At 42.1% G+C, this 24,516-nt stretch overlaps 3 protein-coding genes across 8 annotated transcripts in view; 1 reads left to right on the plus strand and 2 right to left on the minus strand.

The window, feature by feature from the left end:
* LOC117283030 overlaps window positions 1-12,822 on the minus strand; it is a 43,003-nt gene extending 30,181 nt beyond the window's left edge. Inside the window, exons 1-6 of the mRNA XM_033755191.1 lie at window positions 12,673-12,822; window positions 11,403-11,693; window positions 9,059-9,183; window positions 6,110-6,280; window positions 712-955; window positions 206-483 (exon numbers count right to left, since the gene is read on the minus strand). Coding sequence (XP_033611082.1) covers window positions 206-483; window positions 712-955; window positions 6,110-6,280; window positions 9,059-9,183; window positions 11,403-11,693; window positions 12,673-12,822 — 1,259 coding nt within the window. The remainder of the gene's footprint in view (window positions 1-205; window positions 484-711; window positions 956-6,109; window positions 6,281-9,058; window positions 9,184-11,402; window positions 11,694-12,672) is intronic.
* Window positions 1-24,516, plus strand: part of LOC111873758 (facilitated trehalose transporter Tret1) — a 186,858-nt gene that overhangs the window by 118,307 nt on the left and 44,035 nt on the right. Inside the window, exon 1 of one of the 6 annotated variants that reach the window (XM_033755200.1) lies at window positions 6,434-6,790. The exons of the other annotated variants lie outside the window; for them this stretch is intronic. The gene's annotated coding sequence lies outside the window, so the exon portion shown is untranslated. Of the gene's footprint in view, window positions 1-6,433; window positions 6,791-24,516 lie in introns of those variants that run through there. 6 annotated transcript variants of the gene reach the window in all.
* Window positions 21,397-24,516, minus strand: part of LOC111873759 (probable glutamate receptor) — a 10,974-nt gene continuing 7,854 nt past the window's right edge. The window contains exons 5-6 of the mRNA XM_033755192.1: window positions 22,821-23,032; window positions 21,397-22,245 (exon numbers count right to left, since the gene is read on the minus strand). Coding sequence (XP_033611083.1) covers window positions 21,964-22,245; window positions 22,821-23,032 — 494 coding nt within the window. The 3' untranslated portion in view covers window positions 21,397-21,963. The remainder of the gene's footprint in view (window positions 22,246-22,820; window positions 23,033-24,516) is intronic.

Consider the following 24,516-nt stretch of genomic DNA (forward strand, 5'->3'; position numbering starts at 1 on the left):
ATAGACCAGAAGTGACCGCAGTACAAGGGACTTAGTCCCACCCCACTAGCAATAAAAAATGTATCAACATTTTATCTGAACTTGAAATATAACTATCGGGTGCTGGTTTTCGCACTTCCTGCAGATGGTCACACATCTTGTCGACTTATGGTGACATTTATATAAAGAAACTGTTTCGTCGCTTGAGTTCTGTCGCATATCTTACCCAAATGTGAATAGTTTCCGGTAGGGTGATCCTTTCTGTATGATGGTGTATAATATCTCAGAAGTGAACGCTTCCACTTCAGAGAGAGCGCATTTGTGTCTTTCGCTGAAGGTGTCCTCGATTAGTGGATACAGGCTGATCGCCTCTCCTTGGATGGCGAAAGCTTCGTCCCTCATCTTCTTGACAGCCACTTCCCTTGAGAACTCGTTTGGTAGCGACTGCGAGTGTGGGTGCACCTTCTTGGCATACAGCTCCTTCACGATGGGGTTTGAATTCCTCTGTAATGTATTGAGGCTTGGTTACTTCTTTGAAATATTATATTAGAATTTAATTTAAATTATGTTGGACTCATCAATGTTCATATTTGAAACATACAAAATTTTCAGGTTGCATTAATGATTATTATACCAATTTTTAAGAAGTTCTAAGACTTCTAGAAATATATTGCACAGGTTTATTTTTTGAAGGTGCAACCCATCATGACTCAGGAGAAGAGTAATTTGTACCTTAAAAAAGTCTCGGTTATAGCTGACATTCACATAGCCGACTTTGAGGTTGCTGTCAATGATGTCTCGAACGGTTCGAATGGTTTTCTGAGATGGTCCGACCAGAGATGATACCAAACTGGCACCATAATAGTTGTTCACAATCAGCGATTGCACCAGCGCAAACAGGAGCAATATTCGCCAGGCCGTCTGCTTGTTGTGTATTTCTGTGTCTGAACATGACGAATTGGACAATTCCAGACAACTATAGACAATTAGAAGAAATACAAGGTGTGTCCCAAAAGTCATGATATATATATAATAATAATAAATTTATTGATGATATCGGTACAAAGTGTTAATATTCTTCAAAGTACTGTCCATGAGCATCTACACATTTTTCCACCGACTCTCCCATGCCCGGTACGCCCCCTCAAAGGCCTCGACGGGAACCTCATTTAAAAATGTTGTCACGGCCGCTTGGATAGCCCGAATGCTTTCAAAACGGCGTCCTTTGAGTGCAGTCTTGATCCTCGGGAACAAAAAGAAGTCGGTCGGAGCTGGGTCGGGGCTGTAGGGTGGCTGCGGCAGCGTTGCCACGTGGTGCTTCGCCAGGAACTCACGGACGAGCAGAGACATGTGGCTGGCCGCATTGTCATGATGCAGCCGCCAGTTAGCGGCGATGTCTGTTCGCACGCGGATGACCCTTTTCCTTAATCTTTCTAGAACATCCACGTAGTAGGGAGCGTTGGCGGTCGGTCCTTTGGGTAAAAACTCTTTGTGGACCACACCCTTGGCGTCGAAAAAGACGATGAGCATTGTTTTCACTTTGGATTTGCTCATCTTCGCCTTCTTTGGTTTCGGGGAAGCCGAGGTGTGTCATTCAGCACTCTGGCGCTTCGTTTCTGGGTCGTATTCAAATGTCCACGTTTCATCACCGGTAATAACACAGTCTAAATAATGAGGTTCAATTTCCACACGTTCCTTAGTTCACTCGAGATCAACACTCGATTGGCCTTTTGCTCGCCCGTCAACAATTTGTGGACCAGCTTGGCGCACACCTTTCGCATGTTCAATTCGTCCATAACGATGCGATGCACAACGGTTTTTGGAATGCTCAGAGTGTCGGCTAACAACCAGACAGTCATTCGACGGTCAGTATTCAACAAATCATGCACACGAGTCACATTTCCATCGGTTTGGCTTGTTGATGGCCTTCCAGAGCGGGGGTCATCTTCCACTCCTTCCTGGCCCTCCTTAAATTTCTTCACCCACCTTGTAACTTGCACATATGATAGAGCAGACTCCCCTTAGGCTTGCTTAAGCAGTTCGTGAGTTTCGGCAGCTTGTTTGTTGAGCTTTGTGCAGAACTTGACCGCCCAACGGTGTTCGAAAGTATCCGCCATCGCGCGCCGTGACGTGGTCACAAAACACAGGTGCAATAAATTAGCGATACTGACCCCTCCGATGCTCGAGCAGACTGACCTTGGGCGCGCTGTGAAGCTAAAGGCCTCCCTCCCTAATCCAACCGGTTCCAGCGCGCTCCGACAAGTAGGAGCGCGGGAAAGAAATATATTTCATGACTTTTGGGACACACCTTGTAAATGTCTACTGAACTTCATTACTTACTTATGGAACTGAGCCCCTCTGAAGGAGCCGCCAAATCTGCAGCTACTCAAGAATTTCCCGGCATTTGATGGAACCCGAAGGTTCGTTACCGTGTTCACAAAAGCCCTCCATTGGTCCCTATCCCAAACCAGATCAATCCAATCCATACCATCCCATTGTATCTATCTAAGATCAATTTTAATATTATCCTTCCACCTACACCTTGGTCTTCCCAATGGTCTCGTTCCTTCTGGCTTTCCCACCAATATCCTATATGCATTCCCCTTCTCCCCTATTCGTGCTACATGTCCTGCCCACCTCACCCTCCTTGACTTGATCATTCTAATTACACTTGGAGAAGAGTACAAGTTATGAAGCTCATTGTGCAGTTTTCTCCAATCTTCTGTCACTTCACCTCTCTTCGGTCCAAATATTCTCCTCCACACCCTGTTCTCAAATACCCCCAGTCTATGTTCCTCCCTTAATGTCAGAGATCAAGTTCCACACCGATACAGAACCATAGGCAAAATTATAAATGGTTTAAACACATCAAGAAACGGTGTTAATATGTTTCAGAATGTTATTTCTGAACAACAGAATAAAGATTATACCCGTCCAACCCACACAGAAGCAGGAATTTTTTAAAATTGAGAGTTTTGTCTTGTCCCTTTCTCCGGTTCAAGGAATACGTGCCTTTTGCAGAGTTGTTAAGGCGTCTGGTGGCGAGCGGTACTTCCACATCCCACACCGCCTATAGGAAAAGTGGGAGAACCTGCAATCCGCCTTCAGTGCTCAGTCAGATAATTCTAAAGGCCTACCTTCGCAGTACCATTTCATAAGAGTGACGCAATAACACACACCATCTGCATGCTTACTCAACATCTCACATTAGAGTGACAGTAACAACCAATAAAGCACATCAAATTTCCCCGTTGAATGCTTAGTCTTGCTTCGTATGCGGGAATCCCCTGGACTTTTATGTCCTTCGTGATCCTCCTTCCGTTTGACCGTAACACAGTAGAACTGTAAGAGAGAGACTGGCGGCACACATTATCAAGCTGTTGCAAATTCGAATAATTTTTTATACAGTTCTGGCATCAGTATTCTGACGGTCATTTTCGCGTCGTCCTTAATTTCTTGTTTCAGCCTGTGGTTATTTCAGTGATAATTTTGGTCGCCTGTTTTCTACATTCTTGTATTCATATTTCTCTAGGTATGTCGTACATAACACACCGGTAATGCATTTATGAGCAAGACTTGTAAAGAGATTTGAATATAATTTTATATATGTTTGGGTGTGTGGGTGTCTCTGTGTACATTTGTGTGTGTTGTGTGTGGGTGAGGATAGGAAGGAGTAGTGTAGAGCAAGCACTGAAACATTTCAAATGGTTACAAGAATAGGCCTATACAAAGTAAGTTGCCTGTCTCGCAGCAAGTGTGTTTAGCCAGCATACGAATGAGTAGGATGTAAACCACACCATGGTTGTCCTTCGCTTTACGAAGTAACCATAATGAATTAACTAATAACAGATATCCATCGTATTAGCGCTGGACGTAACTTGCCCTTGAAATAATGCTGTGGTTGAGTGATCTCCTATTTAGGAAGTATTGGGATCAAATATCTGCCGAAATTGACTAACCTGGGGTATATCATGGGTTTTCTTAGTTTGTCTAAGCAAATGCCCAGCTGGCAACTCAGACTACAGTCCATTCGCGGAGATGAGAGAGTCCTCGTAAACAAATGCACGCAGTATCTCCTTCGCTCTTTGAATGAAATCATGCAGCGATCACGTGATGCGTGTACCGTTGCAGGGGCGTCCAAAGTTCACTTTTCAGTCTGCAGGTTAACATGCGTCCGAATGCAGTGAGTACACTGAAATAACTGCGCCCTTTGTCCACTCCTTGCTCTCAGCTGTGGCGACGCGGGGCTTGCTTTGTTTAAGCTAACTGTCTCGTCTCCGCGAATGGACTATAGGAGACGACCGCTTCCTTCCTTCCCTATTCATCTATCTATAACTCTGGAGTCGTTTTGTTAGGCCTTAACCGCTTTTTCAATTTCTTAATCCTATACACAGTCGGTAGGAGTGTTTGGACGCGGGATCAGCCCGTCGCAAGGCCGCTACCTACGCGTAGAACAACACAAATACAGAACAAAGGCACACAGACACACATACTCCAGTGAGATTCGAAACCACGAGCCCAGCTTTCGAGCGAGCGAAGACAGATCATGCCTTAGACCGCGCGGCTACTGTGATCGAAGTTCATTAGTAACTGTAACCCTACAATTCTGTTCTGTATAACCTGAGCCACTGAAGGCAGCATTAAATAAATAAAGCACCCTGCTGAGTGATGGTTGCAATGGTCACGAAGAAGGCAGCGCTCCATGATTGGTCTGCCGCTGAGTTCCGAATTCTATGGCCCTTGAACATGGCGATAAAGCGAAAACTGAAGACGAGGAGGAGCCACGACGCAGCCAAGCAAGGCCACACGGATACTGTGAAGGGTTGCAACAGGGCGTAAGGCGTGGCCGTCGTCGTAGGGTGCACGAACATCAGAGGACACCTGTACAGCAGACAAATGGTTCACGTCATTTCCTGTCACCGTAATTACAGTGGATACTGCATTGTGTGTGACAGGTGGAAAGCCTAGTTCACAATGAGCCGACAGCGCTAATAACGGATTATCGGAGCAGTTTAGGTCCAATATGCGTGATTTATGAACCGACCTATGACTAGCTCTGTTTCACACTTGAACAGTGCAATGTATCCTCTAATTCGAAGGACCGCCCATCTGTTCATTTTTTCATTCTTGCAATAAGCGCGTTCTGCTCTCATATTCGTGAGCCTGCCATGTCTCTTCCCTTTCTCCTTTCAGCTGACATTTCAGCAGTCTCTACTCTATCCTTCAACGATTCATACTTTCAGTACATTTAAAGAATTTCCCTTTGTGCTCTAATAAGACTGCCTTGCAGTGAGTTTGTGTGTATTCCCCCCCCCCCTTCCGTGCTTAAATCACCGCACCGTGAAGACGTATGAGAAAGTGGAGATAAAACTTTGTGCATTTTTTTAACTCGGCACTAGATACATACGAGCGCTCAGCTTCGTTTTCCGGTCTGTGGTCTAGTGGTCAGAGTTCCAGGCTACAGATCCAGAAGTTGTGGTTCAATTCACGGCTTTAGTAGATTTTGTGAGTAGTAGTGAGTCTGGAACATGGTCCACTCAGCCTCGTGAGGATAATTGAGGAGGTACGTGTATATCAAGGAAATGGCGGCTCCGGTCTATAAGACCGAAATTAACTGCCGTGGGGATTCGTTGCGCTGACCACGCGACACCCTCTATCCGCTAAAGTTGGCACTAACTTCGCCTACAAGCGGCGGTCGCTCGGTCGGTATAGTTCTTATGTGGACTAAAACCACGGTGTTAGTTTTGCACTCTGTAAAAGAGCACCCGATACTTACTGGATAGGATACCTGGGCCCCAGTACCGGTATGGACATGTTTGGAAAGATAAAAATACCTGCTTTATATCAGAGATCGACCACATGTCGTACAGCCCGGAGCCATTCACTATACCGGCCGATCTATCCCTGCTCATGAACAAGTATTTTAGCTTCATTTTCAGCTTGTATGCTTCGTATGTACTGGCGCTAGTCGAGTATTAACAATACTCGTAATGAACGGGGAGTCACGTTTGTAATTAGTGAAGCACTTTCCACCTTATGCGTGGAGACATGAAGCAATCCAAACACCTGCTTCTTATTGAGTAGTCCCAGTCTATTCTAAACATAAACGCTGAGAAGAAACAGATCTTACTTAAAGAGCCACGTCGGTGCTGTGAAGTCCACAACGTCGAGACGTGTAGGCCATATCCGGACGGCAGAAATTCCAAGCTGCACTTCTCTTCTCTGCAAGAGCCCCACAAGTCCGTCGTACGAGCCATTTCTTGTGGGATAGCCATATGAGTTGGTAGCCTGTAGGGACAGCCTGAAGAAACAGAAACCTTGAAATAAGCGTTTATCTAGCAACAAACAACTAGCGAGATTCCTGAAGCGCGGAATTGCCTTTCCTGGATTAAATGCAATTTGTTATTTGAACTGTGATCTCCACGTATGCTTTTGTATGAAATAATTGGAAACCCACGGCTTCACCAAGCAGTTTGATGTAGCGGCAACGCACTATTGTGACGTGCTGCCTGAAAGCCGGACTATAGGACATCCATCGCTGCGCAACGGACAATGAGAACGCATGATAATTAGGACACTGCCTACCCAACAGAGGCAGAATTGTTAAATTCCAGCGGCAACTGATATTTCATCTAACGGCGAAACTTACGCTTTCGACTAGGTGGTCTCTATCCAGTCCGAACGTAGTTTATAAGCGAAGAACAGTTCAGAGGACCAAGTCAGTTGAGATTCAACGAGCGATCCAAGAAGAGCGAAGAGCCAACATACTCCACCGGCAATAGCCGTGCAAGAGAATATAACAGTTGAGGAGGTAACGTCTGAAGGCGTTATAAGTGAGAGTGGTTATGATTTTGAGTGTAAAAAGTGATTGTCCAATAATCGTAAACGTATTATTCAAATCCGAAAGCCATACAGTTTTCTTGTCGCGTTACGTAGGAAACGTGAGACATTATATTTGTAATCGGAGTGTAGGCTGGCCGGGTTTCTTGCAGTCCTGATTGAGGCATTTTGTATTTTCTGTCTAGACGAGGATGTGGTTGCTGTCAAAATCATCTCCTTTTCAGTCAACCTACGCAACATCATTGATCTTCCCATTTCATTCGATGATAGTCTGCAGCTGAATGAGCACTGTTATCTAAGAATCAATCACATGATGTTTCTACCGAACTTCCCGGGGTAATAGTTAGCACCCTTGTTTCGTATTCGACAAAGTGGGCATTCGAATCTTGACTCTGGTACTGGCTGTACGTAACGCTGTGGATTTTTATTCGAAAGATTCTTAGTTAGAATCCCGTCCGGAACACCGTCTGTCCTGACTTATATTTTTCTTGTTTTTCTTAGTGTGCCCTTGCAAATTCCGAGACTGTGCCCCTGTTAAGCCACATTCACTTCCTTCCAGATGTGTTCCACTTGAATATTTACCATTTATCCTGCCATATGACGCTTTGTCGTAGCAGATACTGACATCGCCGTAAGTGACTCAGCAAAAACTGAAGAGGTATAGGGAAGTAGATGTAAAATTGTCGAGCATTTTTTTGACGGGCTGGGCAGCAGGCATTCAGTTCAGCCTAGAATATTACTCGTCTGCTTCATGTCCGAAACAGCTGTTATCTCACGCGCCTCTAGTGTTAGAGGCGAGTGAGATAACGATCGGGAGCTGTTTATACGAACCTTGAAAGGTTCCTCTAATACGTCGAAACTTTCTGTAGTTACAACATACATCAAGCCTAGAACGCTTCAAATATACATGAAAATGTATAGTCCTATACAGTACACTTCAGAAGAATGTTTCAGTTATCGAATTTTAGCACAGAACATCTTCTAGCGTAGTCGGTATAGTGACTGGCTACGAGCTGGACGACCTAGGGGTCCGAGTTCGAGTTCCGGTAGGGTGAAAATTTTTCTTTTTCTCCACGTCATCCAGACCGCCTGTGGGGTCCACCAAACCTCCTATCCAATGGGTACCGGCAGCTACTTCCCGGGGGGCAAAGCGGCCGGGACGTGAAGCTGACCACTGACTTGCAGCTAGTGTCGAGGTCAAGAAAATGTGGCTCTGTACATCCACTCATCCACACGTCTTCACGGCGTAGTGCTTGCTTAATTAAGCACAGGGACAACTTTATCTTCTCTCTTTTTTTTAGCCGTCTGATTTGTTCAATATCGTGTAACGAAAGAGCAGTACGAGGCATATTCGCCGTGCCGCGGCGGCAACTTCTCCGACATCTGTGTTATGCGTGTAGTCTATACGTGAGTTACAAGGCGTAAAGTACACGCGTGAACTCCATGCAGCCGGACCTTGAGAAGCTACTCAAATTCCCAGCATTCTATTTAACCCGAAGGTTCATTACAAGAGTCTGCCACTGGTCCTTGTCCTATTCGAAATAAGTACGCGAATTTCTGCTAGTCGTTAAGGAACACGTTGCAAAGAACTGGCGCAGGACTCCAGCAGAGGGTACACTTCATGGTACAAGGAAACTGAAGTGTTCTGAAAGTAGAAAAGGAACGGAATATCAACAAATAGCGGTAGCTTTCGAGGTGTGGCTCAGAAACAAAATTCGAAAACTTCACATATTAGATTAATGTTCTATTGCTTGAGTTATCGTAGACTGGCTTTGGCTTCAGTTTCGATTATGGAACGTGTGGACGGAAGAGGAATGAAATAATAGGAGACTGGAGATAACGACACAGTGAGGAGCTTCATAACTTGTACTCTTCGCCAAGTAAAACTAGAATGATAATGCAACCAGGATATGGGCAGGGCATCTAGTACGCATGGAGAAGAGGAATGCATAGTGGATTTTGGTAGGAAAGCCAGAAGGAAAGAGGCCGCTAGAAAGACCTAGACGTAACTGAGAGGATAATATTAAGATGACTCTTAGAGAGATAGGATGGGATGGTATGGACTGGATTGATCTGGCTTAGGATAGGGACCAGCGGACTGTCTTTGTAAATATGGTAATGAGCCTTCGCTTTCCATAAAATGTTGGGAAATTCTTGAGTAGCTGAGCGACTGGCGGTTTCTCAGGAAAGACATACTTCTATTGTGGAAGGAGTCAGCGGTGACAATGTGTACACTTACCTGAAGTTGAACCAGTCGCGCAGATGTGAGTATAATGCATAGTGGTACCTCGCCATGGAATCTGAGTACTTGCTGTCAGGACTGGCGAGGAGCGATTCAGTTATGTCCTTGTGGATAGCATTCACCTTCACAACAAACATTTCACGTTAGAAGTTTTTTGACCACAATAACTTTTCCATATTTCCAAGGAATTTGTAACTGTGGAGATAAGATAATATAGAGAATTTTGCGTGACTGAACGCTTGAGGCGTAAGAAATTTGGTGAATAAAAGTAAATATATATTTCAACGCGCTGTTATTAGATAACTACAGGAAAATAATGAAAATGTAGCCATAGAATTGATAAACTTTCTGTAATATTCAAGGACCAAAGTAAGGTCAAGTCATTCCGGGCAGATATCCTGTCTGAATAAGAATGTTCTTTAAAGCCGACTGTTTGGAACATGATGTTTACTGTACTCTGTAGAATGTGATGTATCGTTTGATTTGGTACGGGAAATCGCTCATGGCACTCATGGAGCTGAGCCCTTCGAGAAGCCGAAACTTGTGCAGTTACTCAAGAACTTCTAGCATTTTATGGAACCCGAAGGTTCATTACCATGTTCATAAGAGCCCTCCACTTTTCCCTATCCTGAGCCACATCTATCAAATCCATACCATCCCATCCTATTTCTCTAAGATCAATTTTATATTCTCCACCCACATACGACTTGGTCTTCCTAGTGGTCTCTTTCCTTCTGGCTTTCCCACCAATATTATATATGCATTCATCTTCTCCCTATTCGTGCTTTATGCCCTGTTCATCTCATTCTCCTTGACATGATTATTCTGATTATACTTGGAGAAGAGTACAAGTTATGAAGCTCCTCATTATGCAGTTTTCTCCAACCTCCCGTCACTTCATCTCTCTTCCGTCCAAATGTCCTCTTCAGCACCCTGTTTTCAAACACCCTCAGTCTATGTTCCTCCCTTAATGTCAGAGACCAAGTTTCAGACCCATACAGAACCATGGGCAAAATTATAATTTTTAATATTATGATTTTTGTGTTTTTCGACAGCAGACGAGAAGACAAAAGCTTCTGGACTGAATGGTAGCAACAAATAACAAGCTCCTTGGCATCAGTCCGCAAGCGAACTATATCGACCGAGACCCACTACTTCTCAGAAAATTTGGTAATGCCGGGAATCGAACCAGGACCTCTGAATCTATAGCCAGGAACTCTGACCACTAGAGGCGGTCGAATGCTAGCAAGCATTACCCAGATTCAATCTCCTCTTAATTTCCTCCTGAATCAGATTTTGATTTATTATAGTCCTTTCCATATATCTGAACTGTACCATATTTTCAAAACGCTGGTCACGGTAGCCGAGCGGTCTAAGGCATGCACTGTCTTCGCTCGCTCGGAAGCCGGGATCGTGGGTTCGAATCCCACTCAGGGCATGGATGTTTGTGTGCGTTTTTCTGTGTTTGTCTAGAGGTAGAGGCCTTGCGACGAGCTGATCACTCGCCCAAGGAGTCCTACCGAATGTGTAAGATCTAGAAAAACCGAAGTGAACGGAGTTCATGGAGGTAGGCCTAGGCCCACTGGGGCTGTAGTGCCAAGGAAAAAGAAATATTTTCAAAACATCTGTTAACTATCTTCATCTCATGATTTTGCCCTGCATTCTGGTGACGAGACAGCGAAATATACTTAGTTTTCTCTATGTGCTTATACACAAACCTCATTACTAGCTTCAATTAAAGTATGTGTTTTTCTTTGTGGTATCTATATCATCACCAATTAGATTCATATCATCAGCAGAGATCAACTGCTGACGTGTCCCATTCAATTTCAGTCCCACCTGGTTTTCCCGGACCTTCCTAATGGCATATTCTAAAGCAAAATTGAAAAGCAGTGGCGATAAAGCTTCTCCTTGTTCTATACGAAACAAACCAATACATATATGAAACTGTTAGAAACATTGTAAGATATCAGCAGGAATAATATGTGTCTTAAAACATATTAGGGGAAATTAACACGTATGGGAACTGTTGTAATAATTGGTGCCATACATATTGCAGTTCTATCAGTATCTACTAAAGGTATTGAAATATGTACTCTAAAGTTAATTTAGGCCCTTAAGTGAGTTGGCCTTTAAATTCATTAAAATCGAACCGAAATCGAAATAGCTCAACAACATCTGATGTACGAAATCCACTATATCGAATCTGATCGAAATCGGTCAGATGGTGTGCACCCTGTTACATGTGGACGGACGAGATAAAGTTTTTATTATTTAAATTTATTTTGAATGCTCATAAAAATACAACCTATTTTTCATGTGTTTGCCTTATGGTACTTACCACAATAGCCCCCTGAAGTATCAGCCCTTCCAGATTTCTTCTGCGTGTGTATTTTTGGTCCTTCAGATAATTTACGAGACCTTGAATTTTATCCCAGTATCCTGAAGGAGTTACAACCAGTCGGCTGGTCTTGTGTACGTCATGCAGGATGATCCTGCGCATGTGTACCACTGATGTGGCCCACGTGACGTCACTGTCAATGTTGTACTCTATTGGTGTATCGTACGAGAAGTGATCTTCGCTCCAGATGAGCCACTTGTACCTCGAAGTCAGTAAATTTCTGGAAGAACTCTACAAAACAAAAATTAATAAATCCAATGTTCTCTGAATGGAACTGAGCAACATTTACGAGTACTTAACCATGCAAGATTATGCGCTTCAAACTTCTTTAATTTTAGTAGAAACGAAGAAACTCTAAGGTTCTATCTCAGCCGACATTGACAGTTTCGAGTCTTTACATTGTGAAACCAGTTTCATACTTGTACATACGTAGTCATAAAGCACCGGGACTCTATCTTCAGTTTAAAGTACAGTTTCGGACAAAATGGTTTGAACAAAATTTGTACATCTTAATGAGACGCAAAACTAAACAGACTCCGTGGTTTTAGTCCGCAAGCGACGAACTATACCGACCGAGCGACCGCCGCTTGTCGGCCAAGATAGTGCCAGCTTTAGCGGATAGATGGTGTCACGTGGTCAGCGCAACGAATCCCCACGGCCACTAATTTACACACAGCTTGTGTACGTAGTATATCGCAGTGATATAAATATTATGGTTAATTGTTTTAAATGAGAGGGCGAAGATGTCGGTCCTCTTCATCTATCTATGGCTCTACAGTCCTTTTGTTGGACCTTGGCCGCTTTTTCAGTTTCTTAATCCTATAGACAGTCGGTATAGCTCTTTTGACGGGAGAGTGAACCCGTCGCAAGCCCGCTACCTACACACAAAACAGCACATACAGAATAAAAGCGCACACAGACATCCAGACCTCGAGTGGGATTCGAACTCACGATCCCAGTATTCGAGAGGGCGAAGACGGTTCATGCCTTAGACAGTGCGGCCACTGTGATCGGCTCGGGCCGCTGCATAACGTAGAAAATTACCATAAAGCACCGCTGTTGGTGCGTTTGGGTGAGGGTCTGAGAACCCTTAGGACAGTCAGCTTCGAGTGGAACATGGGACAACATCGCAGAGTTAGAGCTCTGTCTCTATCGACACCACAAGCCGTTTCTTATTTAAATTCTACAGTAGCAGGTGATAATAGCTTACCTCCCAGAACACCTGTTTGCTGGTCTCACAGTCGTAATCTAGGAGGATACCTAGCTTGAAGTATGTGGCTGAGGAAACTTCAGTCGTCAGTTGCGGCTTGGTTGGAGCCATCCAGAACTGCCTCGTTACGAGATACTTCGTAAGCAACATGGTGTCTAGCCGAAACGAATGTTTCATCTTAATATCTCTTCTCATTAATTGTTTTCGCTAATATCAGTCTGAGCAATTTTTAACTTACCGGTTTGGGAACATGTGACGCATGAAATGACGTGGATGTGATGTCCAGAGAAGAAATCTCCAACGAATCTTATTATGGATGTATTTAGGATACCTTCAATTGAAGGCCATAATATCGATAAGAAGCAAATTATAATTTGTTCTGAAGTGAAAAGTTTCATCTTCACTCCTGGTAATGGTGTCTGAGAAAAGTATAATATAAATATCTTTTTATTGGATGTCGCTTGGGACTTCTCAGTTGGAGGCAGGTTTGTCCTCCACTGATTTAATGTTACATCTGTGTACAGCCTATAACTGCAGGCCTAACAAGATTGTAAATGTGTATTCGAGTTGAGTAAAATATTCTGAATTCCTTTATCTATATTGCGTAAAGAACGTTGCTCGGAAAACCTGAAAGGAAGAGACAGCTGAGGAAGATAATACAACATAATACAAAACGCATCCGAAAGCAGTGAGAGTGTGAATTCAGAGGCTTAGACTAGAATCCAGAGGCGGACTCCTTTTAACACTAATGAACTCACGGGCTCAGTAAAAGATTAGAATTTTTTTGACTAGGTTAAATAAAGGATTCTGCTTAATAGAGTCGATTAAAAGTTAAGTAGAACTGTGTTAATGTAGGTAAATAATTAAATTGTCCCTGTGCTTAACTAATTAAACACTACGCCATGAAGGCGTATGGGGGAGTGAAAGTACGAGAATAGTCCCACGTATTCTTGACCTCACAACTAGTTAAAGGCGAGTGGTCAGCTTCACGCCTCGACTGCTTTAACCCCCGGGGAAAGAACTCTGTTAGAACAGAGCACGTTTATGATATTAAAAGTGTTCAAGTTTGCGTTGAACACAATTTATTAGCTGTGCTCATGGTGCTCAACAAAAGTACTTCTTAAGACGATACTGAATAAAGAAAATCTGAGTTTTATACATTAGGATCATCGATAGAGTAATCGTAGTTCTTGTAATTTCAGAAGTTGAAGTTCCTTTTAATTTAATAATTTTCTCTTTAATTTCATGGACATGTTTTAAGAAACTAACCAATTAGATTCTCGGACGCTGCGTGTACAAACCCCCGAGCCAAAGACACAGCGATGAATATCTGTGTATTTGAACTAGTGCATTTACTGTGATTGAATCGATTTAAAATTATAATTTTCGCCCTGTGGCGTGCTGTTTGTAAATGTGAGTCGGACCTGAGGGCCGGTTGATAATGTTCGCTTCGCCGAAGACGATGGTCGCCAAGAACTTCAGGAATACTATCGCACTGTGCACCATAGCTATGCCTTTTCTTGTCCTTAATTTCTACGCAACTTTGTCTCAATTATTTAACGGGTAACCAAATTCATTGCCCCTTACTCCCTGAACTTATATGTTATGTACTTCTCCTTTGAGTAAGAAACATTCATTGAGAACCCCGTGTTTACACTTCAGCCGTAACTTGTTCTGACAGCACAAATATTGTCTTAAGAGAAAAAGTTGTTTAAAAATGAACTCAGTGTTGTCCATTACAAAGCTTGTAAGTCTTTCTGTGTTTGTTTATCTGTAGTTCTCGTCCTGACTAATGGTTCCGTGCTTTTCGTTAGTCGGATATGGCAGATGAGTTGCTTCTCCATAACTTCCTCAACACTGTGCTTGAGCTATAGGATAAGAACTTTCATGACAAATTTCGCTTGTGAAGAACTTGTCCATCTGCTACTATTCAGAATATTCGTTCAATGTTCAGTGCGTCGAATTTATTCCAATTAAATTTGAGTGAAGCATGATGCCATTCTTGAGTTATGATGATGATGGTAGATGTGGTGGTCAGTCTGCCGGGAACCTTCCATCTGAAGAAGGAAGACAAGGTTTTTGTCTATTTTTTCTTTGTTTCCTTCTCGTTTACCCCCTTTCTCGACGCTGAATTGAAAAGAAAAAACAGCAGAACAAGGAAAGGCAGGATGATTTGTAATAAAAATTGAGCCTTATATAGAGAAATGTAGTTGTAATGTTTTTTTTTTTGCTCTTTCATTATCCCTGAGGATAACCGCTTATCTTAATATTTTTTTAATATGTAGTACGATTTTTCGCTGTTATTTATCGACGTTTACTCAGCTTACCAAAGCATGAGTATGAGTTTGACTGTCGGCCCAATATAACCCTTACATTATTAAAGGGGAAACCGAATTATATAATATATCAAAAGCAGTTTATCAGATATAAATTTGGTCCGTAATATTATAGATCTAATTAAGATCGACAACTTTTGCTTGAATTTCTTTGCTGTGATGTATATATTAATGGAATCCATTTATAATATGCCATTCTACAGTTTTGTGTATGTTGATGAATTCTGCAACATTGAATTTGTATCAGCGAGTGTAGTTTCTAATCTGCTGCAAAATGAACTGGAACGCCGATGCGGTATACAGAATCGTTCATTAGATAACATTTGTACCACAGATTAAAGTATACCTTTCAACTCCTGTTTATTTCTTTGGAGTTTTCTAGACCGTAAAAGAACTCTCTACCATTTTCCGTACACCCCTTTTTTGCCAGTGTTCTGACTTGGTCTCTGCTGCAGACTTTACTTTCCTTCAGTTGAAATGCTGTAATAACAATTTACATGTAACAGAATTGGTTATCTCTGTTGATTTTATCTGACTCGCAGTGATCTGTTTGCAAGTCTCATTAGTCTGCAATGTTTATGGTCCTTCAGTATGAAACCGTTATGAAAACTAACCCTAAAATTATATTACAGTATTTGGTCAAAAGAATAATACTGTGATTTGTAGTAAAATTTCCAAATGCACAGTCTGTTCCTTTCAAACTTCCCACATTTCAGTTAATCATTGCTAAAAATTGTGATATATTATGGATTATAATTAACACCAGAGGAAAGAAAAACTCAAAGATGAAGCTACAGTATCTGGCCGCTTATACCTTGGCATGTTAGAACAGTTCCTGTATCCCCAGGTAACCAATCTGCAGCCTAACATAATCTTCCAACAAGATGGAGCCCCCCCCCCCTGACATTGGGGTCTGGATGTTCAGAGGTCCCTCAATGCCACCTTCCAAGATCGCTGGATTGGACGTGGCGGACCAATTCGTTGGCCACCACGTTCACCGGACCTCACTCCGCTCGATTTCTTCCTCTTGGGTTACGTGAAGGACCGTGTGTTCGTGCCTCCAGTGAATGACTTCTCAGATTTACGAGCTCGCATCCGTGAAACGGTTGCTACTGTACCAATGGACATGTTGGAAAGAACGTGGCAAGAAATTGAATACAGATCGGATATTGTTCGTGCTACTAATGGTGCATATGTAGAGGTATATTAATGTGTCAAATTTTTTTTGTGTTTTTCTTGTATTTCCTGCAGCTTCATATTCCTACCATTCATATTTTCTGTTCTAAGCTCTGATAAAAGGTTTGAATGGAACACCCCATTTCTTAAAGGAAGCTAGTTGTGTAGAACATTTTATATTACATATTTAAGGCCATGAGATATTTTAAATTCGCATAGTCGACGTTCATTTTGAAGCCGAGTTTTATGAAGCTTGATTTCATAGCAATTCAGTTTAGTATTCCTTGCAGTCACGTGAACATTGTAAACATGCTTATTGCCGACTTCTATTCACCTTTCTTCTTAGAAGAACATCTGAAAGAGAAACATATGCACACATAGATATTTGCTGATTAGGAAGGTACATGAATAGCAAAAAAAAAATCATAATTTATAGCAAAATCCCCTTTACCAAATGACGGTACTATTTACCCAGAATGTCGTTTGCAGTTATAATGGTTACTGATCTCCTTTGCTGGAGGAATAAATGAATGCCTGTTCTGAACTGTTTTTGTACAGACACTGTTAACGAGAGCTGATTATTCTCATGGACGGCCTCAACTAATTCCCATTTGCAAGGTAGAGTAACCTTGTTCAGTACCGTTTATCTACTCAGTATGATCAATTATTATGCATTTCACGCTTCTTCAAGGGAAACGCAAACCAGCCTACCCACTAGCCAATTCACACACATCACATGGCGTCCTTCACCGATTCTGTTAAGATTAGTCGGTCTCAGGAATGTTGGTAGAAGAGCTGCTTTTGAATTAAGAAAAAAAAAACGTATATGTACATATTGTGGCATATTTTCTCAAAGCAAGAACCGTGGAGCCAGAGAAACGACCGTTGCTAGCGAACAGCTCTGAAACAACATTTGTTTCTAGGCAACGATCGCGAACAAACACTTTCTCGCGGCAACAGTGGAGGTACTGTTGGAAACAGTTTTTTCTACCGTGGTTCGTGTCGAGGAGTTATATTGAGGATAATTGGAGAAAGAATGAGGCAGTTGGATGGGAGCCGCCATTCAGAGAGGACTTGAGCCCGGAAGCAGAGGAATAGCCATTGTTATAAGCCGTTACCAGGAGACGGCTGTGGAGACTGTAACAGACTGAGAACATTAGTCTGTGTGCACTAGTGATTTGTAAAGTGTGGAGATCAGAGATGGCGTTATAAGTAAGTGTAATTACGAGTTGTGTGTTAAATAGTCAATAAATCCAATAACCAAATCCAAAACCCCTTCGACAGTCACTAAAAATCGTGAAAGTATAATGTTCCTACGCTAACCTGCGCAGGCCCTGCATAGCCACACGTAACGAGGCTTGAACCAACTCAGATGTTTTACGAGTATATGTCCTTATTTAATGATTTCGTGGTAAAAGTTTTATGACCGTGTGTTTGTAGTATATAGTAATAGTGTGCTTAGTTTTGCGACATTAGATTTTTGTCAGGAACAAATACATGTATTTCCACTTGTTTTACGGAAGAAATCTGACCGATTCTATTAATATTTTGACTGAAAGACGCTTTGCTAAATGCACACTTTTGTAAGTATGATCGTACCTGACAGGTTTTCGATGTTGGGTTACTTTTAACGCGTAGGACACCCAAAGGCTCATGTCCCTCACCATCAGACTGCTCATTGGACCCTTCCTGAACCAGCTGATTTCAGTTTACATTCCCTTGGCCTATTTCCCTTAGGTCTGTTTTCAGTAATGTACTCCCTTCGACGTACATGTACCCGACTTATGATTTTAATTTTGGGTTTTATGAATCAAAGTTTTATATTCATTTCTAGTTACTCATGTCAATATGATGCCCAGCCGTTTTCAGCTTCTTTGATTTAAGTGCCCTAAGAATATTAATACCAATTTCGGAGATTTTGTGTTGACATTTTGTCTGTTCCCTGGTTAGTTTCTGAGCCGCGACAACTCGGCCAGCAGAATGAGGAGAATGGGGGAGTCTTTTCTTCACTACCGTGTATAGAGCGGCTGTGGGCTGAACCGACCTCTTGCCTAATGCATTAGGGCACTCTGGTGGGTAAAGCGGTCAGAGCTTAATGCTTGGGTACAGAGACAGCTTGCCATTACTTCTGTCACTTCATATCTGCTAGGTCTATTCTCTCCTGGGGACACTGCTCTACAGGCCGGAAGGTTGCGGGTTCGATTCACGATGAGGCCGTTGGATTATCAATTGACCTAATCCTTCCAGCCTCGCCATGGCCGTGTGGTCGACTCAGTCTCTATAAATGAGTACCAGGAATGTCTCTGGGGTTAAAGGGCGGCCGGCGCCTAAACAATCGTATGGGTCTCTACGTCCTGTTACAGGAATAGCTTTTTACCTATTCTCTCTTACGCGCATTGTTTTCAGACACTCAGTTTTCGTCCTAATATTAAAGCGAGATTATAAAATAGTCATTGCGTGCCTACACATAAAGGCACGTGTTCCGCAAAATTTATAAATGGCGTGCTAAAACAGTTAATGCGATAAGCTAAAACATTTTGAACATTGTTCATATAAGCCAATAGAATTTGTGTATGCTCCTATATGAAGTTATTTGTTTCCTTCTGTGGGAGCACGCGGTAGCGTAGTTGGTTGAGGCACTGTGCTACAAGCCGGAAGGCCGTGGGTTCGAATTCCAGTGAGGTGAATATTTCAGTTTACCTAATCCTTCCAACCGCAATATGACCCTGGGGTCGACTCAGTCCCTAACAGAAATGAGTACCAGGAATCTTTTTGGGGTGTAAAGGGCGGCCGATGCGTAAGGCTGACAACCTCACAGCCATCTCTGAGCCGACTGTCTAGATAATATGAGACCCTCAACATCTCACAACCCTATGGGCCTTCACGGCCTCTTACAGGGATAGCTTTGCTTTACCTTACGTGTACGTCTGTAAATCCAGGTGGCAGGAATCTTCGTTTGATCGCTATCGAGAACAAGACGTTTCGGTAATCTACATTTGTGTTCGGGAGACCATTGTTGGTTATTCATCTGCAAGTTATGAAACGTTGCATTTTATTTAATTCTCTCAAAAATCATAAGGCGTTTGGACTATATATATTTGGAATGAAATGCGTTTTTTCATTTTCTCCACATATTCATTTTAAATATTTTTCGCTCCGATAAATACAATATGCGCCAAAAATGCAGTACTGAAACTCGCGAATCTCGAACATGAATGTGCGTTTGTCGACGGAGCATAGCTCCAGCCGCACGTGTTCCCAGTAGTGAAAAGGAAGTTGTGTTGTGCAGTTGTTGTTGGAAATGGGTCTCTCGACGGAAGAAAAAGTATTCATAGTTGAGTATTATTTCCGCTCATACGGAAGTGGTCGCCAGACAACTCACTTCCTTGGTTTTGAGAGGCCAGATGTTATCGTCCAGAAACCGCTACACAGTACACGTGTGACGATATGGTGTGCCGTCTCAGAACACGGTATATTAGGCCTCTATTTCTTTGAGGATGAGGAACGCAGTGCTCTTACCGTCACCCAAGAACGCTACAGGGACCTAGTGATCGGACCATTTCTTCAGGATTTGAGAAGGTTCTGTCATGCAAGGGGCCTTCACATGAATAGACAGTGGTATCAACAGGACGTCTTTTCATTTCAGTACTGTAACTTTTGGGGCATACTGTATTTAACAATTGACGCTCGAGATACTCGCAGAAACGCATGTAAAGAGCCCGTTACGTTTGTCCGATTAAAAAAATGTTAGTAAAAGTCCCCAATATCAGTTGTTATGATCGGTTCATCAGTTGAACTATTTTGTATGCACAGACGGATGGATGGAAGGAGTGAATTTACGAGACGCTCCGCAAAGTTCCGAACGCGCCTAAGAAGACCGATTTGAACGTAATATTTTGGAACTGATTCTATGATTCTTCTTGACCGCCTCTGTGGTCTAGTAGAGTTCCTGACTACGGATCCAGAGGTCCTGGTTCATTTCCCAGCGCTACAAGATTTTCTGAGAAGTAGTGGGTCTGGAACGGGGTCTGTTCAGACTCGTGAGGATAATTGAGGAGCTGTTTCAATGAAATAGCGGCTCCTGTCTAGAAGACTGAAATTAAAGGCCTTGGGGATTCGTTGCACTGACCACGTTACACCCTCTATCCGCTAAAATTCGCACTATCTTCGCCGACAAGCGGCTGTCCCTCGGTCGGTATAGTTCGCTTTCGGACTACAGGCCACGGAGTTTTTTTTTCTATGCTTCTTACGTGAAATGTTGAAGGAGTTCCAAGAATAGAATGACGGATCCAATGATAACACCAAATAGGAAGATGAGCAAAGCGATAGCGACGTCCTCCATCTCCACACTGTAGAACTTGTCGAGGTACTGGCATTTGGGATGTTCCGGCCGCCACATCAGCAGTTCGCGCTTCATGATCCCCGTCTCCCACAACTTCCGAAATCTGAACAACAATATTATGTATCTCTTCTACAAAGTACACGATGAGCAAATATCTGTCCTTCCTTACTCCACATATTTTATCTCCGAAACTCATTTGCAAATTCTAATTAAATTTGTTGCTGGATCTGTACCAAACTTATCCGATGCATTTCCTTCTTTGTCCGTGTTGACCTGAAGTGATTCCTGCTTAACAAGTGAACGTAACAACTTTCTGAGGAAGGCTTATCTTGCTTAGAAGTAAATTAATCTAATATCTTAAGTTACAGATTCCATTAACTTGTGCAGTATTTATTTGGTATTTTTCGAGCTATCGTGTGCATATTTAAAGAACTATAACGGAGGCATTATGTATTACTTACCGGTAAACATGTCTCTGTGTGTCAGCAATTTGAACCTCGTATTTCTGCCATATTAGATGAAGAAAAGTACTATAAATAAAAACTGTATTTTTGTGTAATTTTTCAAATTATAAAGCCACTTTCCCTAATGAGTTAGCTTTAGCGTATCTACTGTCCCGTTCCTTTTTCAGGAGATTCGTAGCTGGTATCTAGTTCCAAAGAGAGGCTATTGTAACAGGATTTTCGTGGATTTAATATTTCTTTAGAACGAGACAAATACTAGGAAACAGTTCCCAAATTCATGATTAACAGTCATTCATTTAATGATATACAACGTAGATAATTGAAATACCATCGTTAGGAAAACTAATAATTAGTAATTAATTAATTTTTTTTAAAAGAAACAAGTGCAGAGTTTGTGCCTATATCATGAAAATCCTACATTTTGGCCATTCGCTTCTTTATGTTATGCGCGGTAACGTCAGAATGCTCTGGGACAGAAGCTAAAGCCGCAAGACTGCGGTAGGTGGCCTACAACAGCGATTTTCAATTGTTGTGATGATTCCCCTGCTGTTTGTATCTCTTTACGCGGGCGAAATACCGGCTGAAGGGCTGTCACGTCACAGATGCAGCAGAAGTTCAACTGACTTCAGAGATTGCGTGTCAAGGTATTGCTCATTTTACTTTTAGAAATGTTTTTATTATATAAATTCTTGCAGAAAGGTTGCCGAATTCGAGTAATAATTCCTGTCCCAGTGCATTATGAAGATACCACATCAGCCCATATTTAAAATCTCAACCGAATCGAGTTAAATAATTATAATCCAGTGCACTTAAAAACACCCTCTTAACGCTAGGTAAGCTCTCGATGTATTTATTTCTTTACTCTTCGACATATAAGACTCTTTGTGTGGTGAATTTGACTTTACTTTTACACTGATCAGAGTCGTTTTTGTCCGTGTATGTGAAGTTGGTGCAGGTGCAAGCTGATATTTATCTACCCATATTCAAGAAGCCTGCGATACGGTGATTTCTTCTGTATAACTGCGTATGTCATCTTTGGAGTGAACAGCTCGATTTCTGTGAGGGAGCATTTCTCCTCGTTGCTGAAAATTCGTTCGATGATCGGGTACAGAGCGATGGCCTCGTCGTGAATTGCAAATGGCTCCTTCTGCAGCTTCTGGATGGCTGCATCCACCGGGAAAGCGTAAGGAACTAAGCTTCTTGTTGGCTTCATTTTTTTGCTGTATAATTCTTTCACTGTCGGATCTGAAATTTCCTGAAAACGTAATTATTTTTTGGTATTAGTTCCACGTCTTTGTTAACCTGATTGATTGATATATTTTTCTACAGTAATGTTTAACTTCGTCTTTAGTCAGATATTATGTAGGACGATCAAGTCACGATGGATTTAATAGGAAAACTAAGCAAATTCTATTAATATGAATTTTAAGGGTATAATGTATAAGTATGGACTAGTTTTAACTGGTTCGTGGTGAGGTACATTAGCTAGCTTTTGTAGATATGGTAACGAATACTCTGACTATCTGTTATGAAAGGTGAAGAATACATAGACCATCTCAGTAACCATCAGTTTCTCAAAAAGGACATTGTTTTTCTTTATTTTAGGAGGTAGAAATGTTTGTTGTGAATAACAGCGAGTACTACTTGAATTCATTCATACCTCAATTTTGTCACGGGTTTCATTTCTGTTTGTTACTGGTATTAACCAGATATCTTGTGACACCCCCTCCCCCGCCAGCGGTGACGTAACACTTTCGGAGCGTTGCCACACGCCACAATATGGAACCGCTACAGTGTTGGCCTGTAAAGTTACTTTACCGTTTCCTGTACCTGGAAATACTCCCTGTTATGGCGGCTGTCCACGTATCCGACGTGTAGTTTACTGTTTATGACGTCTCGAACGTTGCGGATGGTGCGAGGTGGAGGTTGAAGAAGGTCCGATACCATACAGGCACCATAGTACGCGTTAAGTAACACCACCTGCACCAGCGTCACCAGGTACACGATCCGCCAAGTTATCCACTTCGATTCCATCTCACTGCCTGCCAAAATGATCAGGCCCTTTAACTTTACATGTTTTTAGTCCCATACTGTAGAAATCCCAGTTCTGCTTCGTAATTTGTACTCGTCAGTACTAACAAAGTGACCAGACAATTGTGGATTGTTAGTGAAGTTTGGAATTGTAGCACACACAGTAAAAAAAAAAGTAGAAAAGTAAAGCTATCCCTATACCAGGCCGTGATGGACCATAGGGTTGTGAGACGTTGAGGGTCCTACATTATCTAGACAATCGGCTCATAGATGGCGGCAAGGTTATCAACCTTACGTGCCGGCTGCTCTTTACCCCCAAGAATATTCTTGGTACTCATTTCTGTAAGAGGCTGAGTCGACCCCAGGGCCATAGTGCGGCTGGAAGGATTAGGTCAATTGAAAAAAATCCAATGACCTCATCGGGAGTTGAACTCGCGACCTTCCGGCTTGTAATATAGCCCCTCAACCAATTACGCTACCGCGTGCCCCCGTAGGACGTATGGTAGAGATAAGAAATACGTTATTTTACTCGTAAAACCTGGAGGTGAAAACGTATATTGGAGACCTAAAAGTAGATGTTGTGATAGTGTTAAAATATATATTTAAAGAATAGGATGGAAGGTTGTAGGCTGGATGCAACTGACTTAGTATAAGGCTCAGTGACGTCATCTTGTGAGAGACAATGGTGGACTTGATCAGCTGCTTCTCTCAAAGAACTCTGCTCCAAGGTGTTAGTTAATATTTGCCTAAGATAAATTAATTACTCTTCATTGAGTGGTTTTCTCCTACCTACTATTACATTATCCTTTACGTAACGAAAACTTATCTCCAAGAAAGATCACCACAAACGGAGACAACGAAGTTAGATCGCCCGACCAAAGTATCTTTACTACCTGAATGATAATCGTCGAAGGCCACTTTTTTTCACATTCCAACGAAGTTAAAGACCCTTTTGATAAGTATGTGTCAAGAGCTTCATTATCTTATTATTTCTTAATAATAATAATAATAATTCCAATTCTTTATATTTATATGCCGAGTCAGCAGCTACAAGGCCAATTACAGACAGAGCACAGTGTAGATACAAGTAATTACATTATGTACAGACACAATGTAAAGTCAAAAATAAATCACGTACAGGCAAGCCATGGAGGAAAAACATATTAATGCAGAGAAGTAAACAAACAACCAAACAAACAAACAAAGTAATAATAATAATAATTTCATTAACACAAATTTGAGTTGTTACTGAGAATCGAGAAACGTACAGTATAAATATTTAGAAAGAGTAATAATAATAATTCAATTAAATTCAATTATTCTTTGGGCACGTGTAAACTTAACAGCTCAGAGGCCAATTAGAAAGTTAGCACGAGTATGTAGAAGGACACAAAAACTAACAGACAAAATGCAAAATAGTGTAGTCTGTATAATAAAAAGTAAAGCTATCCCTGTACCAGGCCGTGAAGGCCCATAGGGTTGTGAGACGTTGAGG

This window comes from Cryptotermes secundus, unplaced genomic scaffold, assembly GCF_002891405.2.
Source record: "Cryptotermes secundus unplaced genomic scaffold, Csec_1.0 scaffold142, whole genome shotgun sequence".
NCBI classification, from domain to species: domain Eukaryota; kingdom Metazoa; phylum Arthropoda; class Insecta; order Blattodea; family Kalotermitidae; genus Cryptotermes; species Cryptotermes secundus.